Genomic DNA, 12123 nt, shown 5'->3' on the forward strand with positions numbered 1-12123 from the left:
AAATTCGCCTAGCAAGAAAGCTATTACTAAGGCTAATGCTAAGCATACACGTGGTTTTCATTAAAAAAAAAATTATTTAGATATGACGAGACATACTAGAAATAACCTTTTAAATGCCATTAATACATCTAAATGTGGTTCTGCATACAACTTAAATATGCAATAACCTACCAGAAAAATATCAAGCTATATAAATTGAAAGTAATTTATTAAACTGGTAAAATGTAGGTTATTTGTGGGAGATGTTTAAGATAAATGGGTACAATAATTTTACACCATACATTTACCTGAAAATATCATATTAAACGTTTACTTTAACTTGAGCAGAATGCCAGCAACTGAGTCTCTGCACAACCAAACGTAAAATGGCTAATCACATGTGAAGTTCTTGAATTATATAAATGTACCTTGAAATAATACAAGAAACTGTGGATTTTACAAGACAGTTATCGATAAATGTAAAACTTTATGTAGAGCAATGTAGATTTTCGGGGAGACTTCTAGATCAAGATTCCTGAACAATACTAATGAGTTCGCCAAGATGGCTTCCCTTACATCATTACCACCCCTACATTCTCAAGGTAAAACTGCAGGAATATGTGAGTAGGGCGGGGAACAATAAACACTTTATTTCTCATATATTTCATTGTTATAATATTATGCATTTTCAGTATCGTAACCTAGACCCTGCTCTAGTCTATTTTGCTGTACCAATATTTCATCATCAAAGAAATGATATCAGTAGATGTTACAACTAATGGTGGTATTGTGAAATATAACTGAGTACCCTCTATTTTTTACAAAACTTCATGATGCTGAAAAATAAAAGATGCAGGAAAATTGTAAATTATGAGGAATAAAATATGGAAAATAGACTAGACCTAATGGGATTGTAGTTTACTTCATGATAACCTGAAAATTTAATAGCAAAAAGTCCTAATTTCTCAAAATGAAATATCACTATTAAAAACCAAACTAGACCAGGTAGAATTTTAGTCTTCATTGCGATACCTAAATTAAATATGTGAAAATACTGTGCAAAATACTATTCCCAATACACAAATCCCCCCCACCCCCCCAACCCGCTTATCCCTTATGAATGTAGCTATAGTAATATTGTAACCAAACTCTGTCGCATGATACACTGTTCTGTCCAAAATGTATTAAAGTATTTATAATGTAATTAGCTGACCTAACCTAAAACCTTTCACTTAGTTTCCATTACCTGAATGAGTGCCAACCCAAAGTATTAAATTTCACATTTCACCTAACCCTTAGATCAACACATTAACATACATGCTTTATTTTCTGTACACACAATTGTACATATCCGACTTAACCTCTTTTTGGAAGTAATTTTGTCTCTACATTTTTTTCTTTTCAAAATAAAACCGTCTTAGTTTATCAACAACTCAGGGGTGCCCACAAAGGGGGGGTAACGACGCAGACTGAGTCATTAAAATTTCAGGGGGGGGGGGGGGTGGTTAAAAGACGAGAAAAATGTATATATTATTTACATAATTATAGCTTCTAATGTGAAAATACGTTTCTGGTGCTTTGATAATTGAAAGGGATCTTGTAAATCAAATTGACAACCCCGCACTTTCCTCAACAAAAGCAGTTTGGCATCTGTCGGTTCAGGATGGAAATATTACCTGATATGACCAAAATTATTATTAGAAAATCAGTTTTAATTAATGCAAAATGTGATAAAATATAATACTAAAAAAGTATAATATTATAAAATAACTGAAAATGGCATAAAAAATTTCGGGGGGGGGGGGGGGGGGTGCACATCTTTGGTTAGGGGGGGCGGGGTGAGTCATAGTGTTTGGGGGGGGGGGGGGGCACCTCTGAACAACTTACATGTATTTGTTGCAGACTTTTCTTCTATTTCTAGTAGCCTTTCATTAATGAAACAATGAACATTACACATCACATTTTGTCTTTAACTTCCATTATTGTCACTAACTACATCCCAAACAAAGAAACAACCATATTGTCAATTCCATTGCTACAAAAACATGAAATACTACTCAATTCCAACCTCATTGGCCTACTCCTATCCTATGAAATCATTAATTCCCATACTTTTTTTTCACGTTTAATAAGCTTCTGCAATTGCCAGAATCAAAATCTAGAATCGAGCCAAGTTCTGTTTATCTAGCCCTGTAAAAGTGATGCACATAGTGGCTTATTCTCAACCATACCATCAAAGTATAATGAATGTATGCACTGTTGCTTAATGCAGTGGGACCTGTCTGTGGATCATTTGGATAATGATGGAGTGTTAAATGTGAGTCATAACAGGGGTGTTGGATGGAACCCTGACACTCGCCATGTGACATGACATGTCAGTGATCACAGTCATAGAAGACCCTAACTAGGGGAGGAGGGATGAAAACCTATAAGTGGTAATTGTTGCTGAGAATGGCTTTTTCAAAAAAAAAAAAAATCAGAAAATTATATTTTTGAGTAGGTATTAATGATGATATTCTTATTATATAATTTTTATTTTAATAATACATACAGTTGTAATACCTACAATACAAAATAGTATTAATAAATTTTTTAGGTATATATAGCAACATGCAAGCTGCACTTATGTGTGTTCATCTGAACTTATATTGTGTGTGTAGTTTATGTACTTTTTTAGTTATAGCAATTTGACAAGTAATAAATATAATAAGTTAAACGCCCAAAAAAGGGTTTCAGGCCAGGGCCATAGAGAGAAATTAAGGGCCAGGAGTAAATGTGACAAAACTTAGTAATTTTTAACAGCATGTTTAGATTTTTTCCCCAATGTTTCTGTTAAGAAAACATTATAGGTTTTTCAGATAAATATGACAAAAATTTAACATTGACTCTGTTTAAAACTATTCAGTAGGGGAGACCCGGGCATGATGGATAGCCTAACTTTAAGGCTCCATTCCTGTGAAACTTTTTGTCATAGAGACTGATAAACTGCTTTATTTATTAACCCAATACTTACAAAACTAAATACCACAAAATCATTTAGATGAAAAATGAGAAACTTATTTAATCCATGTAAAAATGAAAGTCAGAAAAACATCCATCTTGCCCATTACCCCTGGGTAAGATGGATAATGGATCCGAATCCATTATCCATCTTACCCAGGGGTAATGGGCAAGATGGATAGTTATTTAACCATGTCACTAAAATTGTCAAATGTTACAAAAACTGTCGTTAGCCTTCTACAATGTCATTCTTGGCATAAATCACAATACGTAGGCTCCCACACCTGTGTACAGGGCCGCCGAGAGGGGGGGGCAAAAGGGGCAAATGCCCAGGGGCCCGGTAGTTTTAGGGGCCCGGGCGCCCGGCTGGGAAGTGGAAAATAAATGGCTGGAAAAACATTTTCCCCCTGCTATAAAAACATTTTATATATATATATATACATACATATATACATATATATATATATATATATATATATATATATATATATATATATATATATATATATAAAATTGTTTTGTGTGTTCCTAAAACTACAGTCGATAACCAATAACCTAACCGAGCAGAAGGTACTTGTAACATTCAGTTCACACCAAAATACTTGCCTAGTAGCAGAAATGGGAACGTTACAGGGACGTCGGAAGAGGGGGGGGGGGGGTGAGAGTAGCATTTCGCTCCCCTCCTTTTCCCAGAATAAATTTTTGGTCCTAGTAGTATTTTTCTCAACCAGTAGTTACAAACGTTGCATTGGTGATCACATTGATTAGAAAATAAAATTTATGATTGTCATTGTACTGTAAATTGAATGCAAATTCCTAGATGGTATTTTATTTAAATTGTACTACACCTACTGTCAGAGTAGTATTTAATACATACTACGTCATCAAATTCTTGGAATGGTAGGTATATTTAATATTTTGGTTCGGTAACTCATTAAATAGCACAATTTTGCATCTAAAATTCCAATTTTTTCCAGGGGAGGGCCCCCGGACCCCCCGCACTATGACTGAGGTAAGTGTGATACATATCTCCCCCCCCCCCCCCCCCCCCCCAGTAATGAAAACGTTTTGACGTCCCTGGAACGTTATAAATAATTAATATGTATTACAAATTTTTCAATGTAATGAACGTGGTTCAGTGTGTTTGATGTTTTCGAAGAAATAAAATTGATTATCACTTTACATTATTTTAATAATATTTACATTCAGAATAAAATATTATACTTATGTATTTTAAACACTCATATAATAATGCAAATTCTGATTACCAGTTAAGATTTTTTGTTTTTTTAGCAATATATACATCAAAATTAATTATTATTTGTATTTTGATAGATTAACAATGTAAAAATGCACTGAGATAATACATGCAAATGCTCTCTTTGTTTTTGCGTAACTAGGAAATCGTTATGTATGTTCAAATGAAGGATGAAATTTTACGATACCATATATATTTATGGTATAGGCTTACGTAGTAGTGGTATGCAAAAAAAAAAGGAAGGGGGCCTACTACCCCAGCTGCCCAGGGGCCCACAAATTCTCTCAGCGGCCCTGCCTGTGTAGGATGTACACACTTCATGTGCCCAGTCTTGGCAGTCACCACACTGAATCCACTCTCCTTGTCCAGCAGAGGCTGCATATGTTTCTGTGCAAACTAAACATCGAGTTTCTCCTTCATTTACTTCTTTTTCAACAATAAGTTTTTTTTTTAATTTGCCTTATCAACTTTTTTAAAAGATGCCTTCTTGATTCGTGCTGTATGTTGTAGACTCTCAAGATAAGAAATTTTTTGTATTTCCTTTTGTGGTGTGCTTGTAAGGATCTCGGATCGCTGACATTTTCTTTTGCGTTTGTCGTTCCGAGTTACATACGGCTTGAGCGGCTGCAACTGAAATGGGCTTGTTTTAGAGGAACATGCCTCCGGGTCAGTCCATATCAAGTGGTCCAGCTCTGGTTGCTCGACTATTTTTAAAAAAATTCATAATTTGAGCCTTGTTAACATTATGTATTGACAGTTTAAAACTGACACAGTTAAATTTTTATTCTCACTAGTTTGATTATGGCAGCCATTTTTTTGTCATGGGGCGCGACAATTTTTACATTTACAAGGGTTCAGCTACATTGCTATATCTTGGCTCTGGTAGGCCATATCATGATGAAACAAAATCTGAGGGGTTAAGCACATTTTAAGCTACAATTCTGATGACAAACCATTTTTTTAACATCACTCAATCTTGCCAACTTTAAAGGTTGCATTTTCATAAATTTTTTTAAGAGTGAAGGCAGTATCTGTTGGGCTTCAAAATATTTATGGATGTGCTTATGTAATAGTAGAGTAAATACAAATTATTTGGAGTGTGAGACTTCAATACTTTTTTTTTTACAATTTTGTAAAAACCAGTTTTTTCAGATTTTTGCTTACTTTACGGCTTAATATCTCTGGTGGGCAGTTATCTAAAAATCTTAAATTTACACACAATTAAGTACTCCATGGTACATAACTCCTGTAAAAATTTAGACTTTGAGATTCAACTGGTTCGGTAGTTACAGCCTTGCCAAACTTGTGTAAAATTGCATTTTTTTTTGCAACAATGAAACTATAATAAATTCTAATTATATTTTTAAAAATCTTAATACCCTAAAATTGGCATTTACTATGCAATTGAAAAGAGTTCTCCGACTAAGAACATTAAAAAAATATCCCTGAGATGTTTACCACTGTTTGGAGTGTGCAGGTCTTAACAGGCACGGACTTGCTCTAGTATGGTCTGGTATTTGTTCCATCCTGTTAGTCTGCCAGCAGCTCTGGTATAGGAAAGGTGGTTTGTGTTTCCATGAAGGTTTTTTGTTTTTCGGTATGGAGAAAGAGTGTTCAATAGGACATTTAACAAATGAACAATGCCACAAATGTGTTTATGGTTCAGTGCAACAGGAATTGAAGAAAATCTGTGTGTTTAGTTTAGAACAGCAACAGCTAATATTTACCAGAGTTTCTAGTGATGTTAAGTCTGTATGTAAGTACCATGAGATTAAGTATCTTATTAAATATCACCATATATTTGGCCGGTATTGCAGTGATCCTTTACAAATACATAAAAAGGCAATCACAAAAGGACTTAGGGAAATACTTCCTGAACACATGTATAAAAAAACAAACTACAATTTACTGCTTGTCCCTGGTAAGTCCTTGTGTCCTACATGCTACAAAAAAATATTTGTGACAGCAAATGATGGAACAGGGGACACATGTGATTCAGACTTTATTACAGAGATTGAAAAGTTGGGAAAAGTAGACAATGTATGTACTCAATTAGGGGTTTCGCCAGCATCTAAAATAAGGAAATTGGGTTTAGATAAAAGACCACAAGCAATAGCTGACAAGATCAGTAAAGTTTCAAATGTTTTGAAAAGAAATCTTGAGGAATCTTTTGATGAAGTGATGGAAAACAGAGAAGCAAGTGAAGAGTCTGTAGAAGAGTTTGATGAATTAATCAAGAAACTGAAGGATAAATGTGCTGTTGCAGGAAAAGAAATGAAAGTGAAAATAATAAGTTTACTTCCAAATTCATGGAGTCGACTAAGAATAACTCAAGAGTTCAATGTATCTGATCGTTTGGTAAAACTGACAAGAGACCTAGTGAAAGATCAGGGCATTCTACCAGAGTTGGGAAAGAAAAAGGGTTTTGGCATTCAATCAGAGGTGGTTACTACAGTCCGTGAATTCTATGAAAGTGATGAATACAGTCGTCTTTGTCCCGGAAAAAAAGACTGTTTATCTGTAAAAATAAATAACATGAAATGTCAAAAACAGAAGAGGCTGGTGCTTTGCAATTTGAATGAATTGTTTGTGGAATTTAAATCTAAACATCCAGACTGTAGAATTGGAAGATCAAAATTCATTGAACTCAGACCTAAGTGGTGTGTCACAGCCGGATCATCGGGAACACACAATGTTTGTGTTTGTACTTATCATCAGAATGTTAAGCTAATGGTTGACGGTGCAAAGCTTATGAAAGATTACAAAGACCTACTTGCTATACTCGTTTGTGATATGAGTAGTTACGAGTGTATGATGGGCAAATGTGTTAAATGTCCAGGAAGTGAAGCCCTAGTATCTCTGTTTGATGAATTTGAAGAAAGTGATGCCATCCCAGACAACATAATTTTTCAACAATGGACCACAACAGATAGAGCTGAAATGATAACTGTTATTCAGCCAAAAGAAGAATTCTTTCTGTCCCTTATTGAAAAACTTGATTCACTTAAAACTCATCATTTTATATCAAAGATTCAAAGTCAGCATTTGAGAGAGAAGAAGGAGAAACTTAACAAAACAGAGTGCATTGTTCTTGCAGACTTCGCAGAAAACTTTACATTTGTTATCCAAGACGAGATTTAGAGCTACCACTGGGTAAATCGCCAAGCAACTGTTCATCCTTTTGTGTATTATTACAAAGAAAACGATAAACTTCTAACCCAATGTGTTTGTGTAATCAGTGATCATTTGGACCATAACACAACAACAGTGCATACATTTCAATCTCATCTTCTGAAACACTTAAAAGACACTGTTCCTTCGGTTCAACATATAATTTACTTCTCAGATGGATCATCAAGTCAGTACAAAAATAAGAAAAATTTAATTAATGTCTGTCACCACAAGAATGATTTCGGTCTTAGTGCTGAGTGGAATTTCTTCGCAACATCACATGGAAAAAATGCATGTGATGGTGTTGGAGGAACAACAAAAAGGGAAGTAACAAAGGCAAGTCTTCAAAGAACAGTCAAGGATCACATTCTTTCCCCTGAAGATATGTATATGTACTGCACACAGACTATTAAAGGTATCAAATATATATATGTTAAAGAAGAGGAAATTACCGCTCGACAAGAAGAGTTGAAACCTAGGTTCGACAACTGCCAACGGCTCCCTGGAACACGAAAATTTCACCGCTTTGTTCCTCTCACCGAGATTATAATGAGATGCTATGCAACGTCCAAATCAGAAGAGTATGAGGATCTTCCAGTTTCAACCAAGTCCATCCCCATGAATCTTCGGAACAATGACATTATCGCCTGTGTGTATGACGAACAGTGGTGGCTAGGAGTCATTGAAGAAGTTAATTTTGTGAACAATGATATTTACGTAAAATTTTACAACCCAGCTGGACCTAGAACATCATTTAAGATGTCATGTGCAGACAGTGTGGGTGCCGCTTAATAATGTGTTGAGGAAGCTCAGTCCATCAGAGCTATCCACAGCAACTGGACATTCACACAACATTTCAGCATCATTATCTGAAGAAATTTCAATGCTGTTTAACAAACATAAGAAATAAGGTACAAATTAAAATTGTAAATCATTTGTCTGTTTAAAAATGTGATATAGAATGACTGTTATAATTAATATTTTTGTGCATAGTATACATGTGTTTTGGCAACAAACTTTAGTGTAATACTTTTTATGACTTAGTACAGCACTTACAGCATATATATAAAATAATTAAGAACGTATATAAAATTACTAGGGTTGCTTTTATTTATGCAAATAAATAAAAAAAATTACGAGTTTGGCAAGGCTGTAACTTCCGAACCAGTTGAATCTCAAAGTCTAAATTTTTGCAGGAGTTATGTACCATGGAGTACTTAATTGTGTGTAAATTTAAGATTTTTAGATAACTGCCCACCAGAGATATTAAGCCGTAAATTAAGCAAAAATCTGAAAAAACTGGTTTTTACAAAATTGTAAAAAAAAAAGTATTGAAGTCTCACACTCCAAATAATTTGTATTTACTCTACTATTACATAAGCACATCCATAAATATTTTGAAGCCCAACAGATACTGCCTTCACTCTTAAAAAAATTTATGAAAATGCAAATTTTTGCAATTCTAAGGCACAAGTTCAACCTTTAAAGTTGGCAAGATTGATTGATTTTAAAAAAATGGTTTGTCATCAGAATTGTAGCTTAAAATGTGCTTAACCCCTCAGATTTTGTTTCATCATGATATGGCCTACCAGAGCCAAGATATAGCAATGTAGCTGAACCCTTGTAAATGTAAAAATTGTCGCGCCCCATGACAAAAAAATGGCTGCCATAATCAAACTAATGAGAATAAAAAATTAACTGTGTCAGTTTTAAATTGTCAATACATAATGTTAACAAGGCTCAAAATATCAATTTTTTTAAAATTGATGAAGCTTCCAATAAATTTTTTTTTGGACCACTTCATATGGATTGACCCCTCCATGTCTTCAAAGAACTGCTTGGGTGTGTCTGTAGATCTTGCAACTTGATGCTGGCAACTTGATTCTGGCAACCTGATCATATCAATTTGATACTGGCAACTTGATCCTGGAAAATTGATCCCAGCAATTTGATCCTTGCTTGGAACTGGTTTGTCAAGAAGGTGAGGACGATCTGTGACTGTCGCTGGTGCAAAATCTTCTCCGAAAATGTTTCTGTTGAAAGGCCACAATCCAGTTGTTGAAAATCCATGAACAGCATTTTTCGCAGATGAGATTTTAGAAAAGCTGGAGTGACTAGTCAACCATTTTCTTTCTGGCAAATATGAAATATGGTGGAAGGAATTGGCCTGCAGCACTGCAGCATCCTACGATAGTGGTCAAAGTCCCTCGTTCTGAGCTAGAGATTACTCCCACCTGTTTTTTGCCAGTCGAGGACAGTATTTTGGGAGATCTGGTGGTTGTGGTCTGGATTCCTGTCTCGTCCATATTGAACAGTGTTGTTGCATTGATATTGTGCTCCTTTAATACGTCATAATATAAATCGTAAAACCGGTTTACTTGTGGCTTGTTGAACCCTCGAGCACTAGCCACTGATGTTGGCTCAGGTGTTCTTAAAGTTACGTCTGGATGTCTCTGTTTAAAACCTTTGAACCAGTCATCTCCTGCACAACCTTTTTTGAATGGATGTTGAATTTTGTTTGCTTCGGCGAATTCAAAAACTAGTTCCACGAATTCTTTTTTTGTTAATCTTAAAAAAACAGAATCCATTTTTAAAATGTATTCTTTCAGTTACAACTCTTGAACTTTAGTGAAAACCGGCTGATACCTCCCCAAAGACTTCACTGCAGTTCCTTTCTCCAGGTGCCGATGCAAGGTTCCATAAGGCACATTCTAGCTCTTTGAAGCATTTAGAATAGTTTCACCAAATTCTTGAACAGCTGCGAGGGCCGCTTCCATGTCCTTCTCTTCCCAGCTGCCACGATCACTTTTCCTTTTATATGTGTACACCAGCTGTAAAATATAACGTTTCGAATAGGTAAACAATGTTGTGCAAGATGGTTTTAATTTGAATATAGCCACATCAGTATAAAAAAGGGTTCACATTTAGGGCCTACAAACTATTTATGTTCAATTATATAAACAAATTTTAATATTAATATGTATCGGCAGAATTGTACTACATTGTTAAAAATATCGATAAATCTTTGAAAGTTATACCTAAATTGTGCCTTCACATTAAACAAATTCGAGAAGTTAAAAATCCAATATGACAGGAGTTAATCTACCTTAACTTTTAATTATCCATCTTGCCCAGTAGCGTCACTCGGGAAAAAAAAATTTCACTAATAAAAACAATGCAAACGGGACTATTGCGACAACAAGCATTTGAAAGCTTAATAACAAAGGAATATTTTACTCAATATCTTAAAAATATATAGTATAACACTGCGTCAAATAGAAAAGCATTTTGATACATGAATAATGAAAACATTTACCTTGATATAATTAAAACTCGTCCCAGTCTTATGCAAACACAGCCATGATGGCGACAACTCTGCTGGTCAATACAGCAGGACAATATATTTTTACAAAAAAATACTAGTGCTGCTATCTAGCGGAATACCTCAGAAATAAATTAAATCCATCTTACCCGGGGTGTCCAACTTGCCCGGGTCTCCCCTATAGGTACCGTACTCAAATACTGAAAAATTGGAAATATCAACAACCACGCAACTGGGGTCCTCTTGAAACAACCTGGTGTATGAAATGCAATGTGAAAATTGCCATATTCCATCATTAAAAATAATTAGGACTACAATGACTGTTATCCACTTTATTGATAGCGTTTTGATTCAGTGGTGAAGATAACTTATCTGACAAATCTGTAACAGTCGTAGCCAACTTGGCACATAATGTTGTAGTTTGAACATAGTACACAATAATTAGTTTAAATCTTGAGAACAATTAGGATTTTATAACTAATTATATGCCTCCTTTCTATTTGCTTTTTCATCTGATATATTTTTCTTAGATGACACAGTCTCGATATAAAATATTTGTCTCACCTTTGTTAGTCTTTTCTTATTTGTCGATGCTTTTCTTTCTACTTTTGTGCACCTGATTTATGTCAGTATTCCATAATTTTGGGAAACATTTGAGCACATTGTATTTTATGTTGATGCATGTTTTAATAATTAAATAAAATATAATAAAATAGCATGTAGTAATGGAACTTATATCAGTATGTTCAGCAATACACACCATTGTTTGGTTACATGAGATTTAGATCTTTGTACTTAAAGGTTATTAAATTAATATTCACAAGTAAATGGGATCAAAAAATATAATTACATGATTATTATTCTTCACCAACTGTACATGTAACTGTTGTAACACATTAAAACTGAATAATAAAGTAGACAAACCATGGAGCTTAAATAATCAGAGTTACTGGCTGCAACATAAGCTGCCCATTATCTTGAAGATTAAAGTGACAGCAGCATCTTCATTGCCTTATCAGCCCTTTGGCATTCCTTCCCCAAGCAACAACCAAGCAGTTTCTTCTCTTCATTTAAGATATTCATTTAAGATATTTAAGATATCTCTCCTTGCAGTCCGTTATCATAACTTTCGTCCAGGTAGACTTGCTTGTACCTACTAAGATTCAGTGGCCATGACAAAATATGATTTGTGCAAATCGCATAACTTAGGGTTTTTCAGTCAAGTAATTTTCGTCTTACTATGAGGGTAAACTCAGTCTCAAAATGGAGCCGGACCTCCCCTCTCCCTTCTGAACGGCCGTGTTTCAGGCTACTGCCTGTACACCTTATTTTGCTGGGTTAGACCATGCAGTAAAAAAGGAATGTTCATACGGTGCTTTGTTGAAGGCTTCTG

The 12123-nt window shown here is 34.8% G+C and overlaps 1 protein-coding gene across 2 annotated transcripts in view; it reads left to right on the forward strand.

The window, feature by feature from the left end:
• Positions 1-12123, forward strand: part of LOC134537704 (survival of motor neuron-related-splicing factor 30-like) — a 44512-nt gene that overhangs the window by 477 nt on the left and 31912 nt on the right. Inside the window, exon 2 of one of the 2 annotated variants that reach the window (XM_063378442.1) lies at positions 3957-3991. The exons of the other annotated variant lie outside the window; for it this stretch is intronic. Within the exon in view, the coding sequence (XP_063234512.1) occupies positions 3957-3991 (35 nt within the window). The remainder of the gene's footprint in view (positions 1-3956; positions 3992-12123) is intronic. 2 annotated transcript variants of the gene reach the window in all.

Source organism: Bacillus rossius, chromosome 1 (genome assembly GCF_032445375.1).
Source record: "Bacillus rossius redtenbacheri isolate Brsri chromosome 1, Brsri_v3, whole genome shotgun sequence".
NCBI classification, from domain to species: Eukaryota; Metazoa; Arthropoda; class Insecta; order Phasmatodea; family Bacillidae; genus Bacillus; species Bacillus rossius.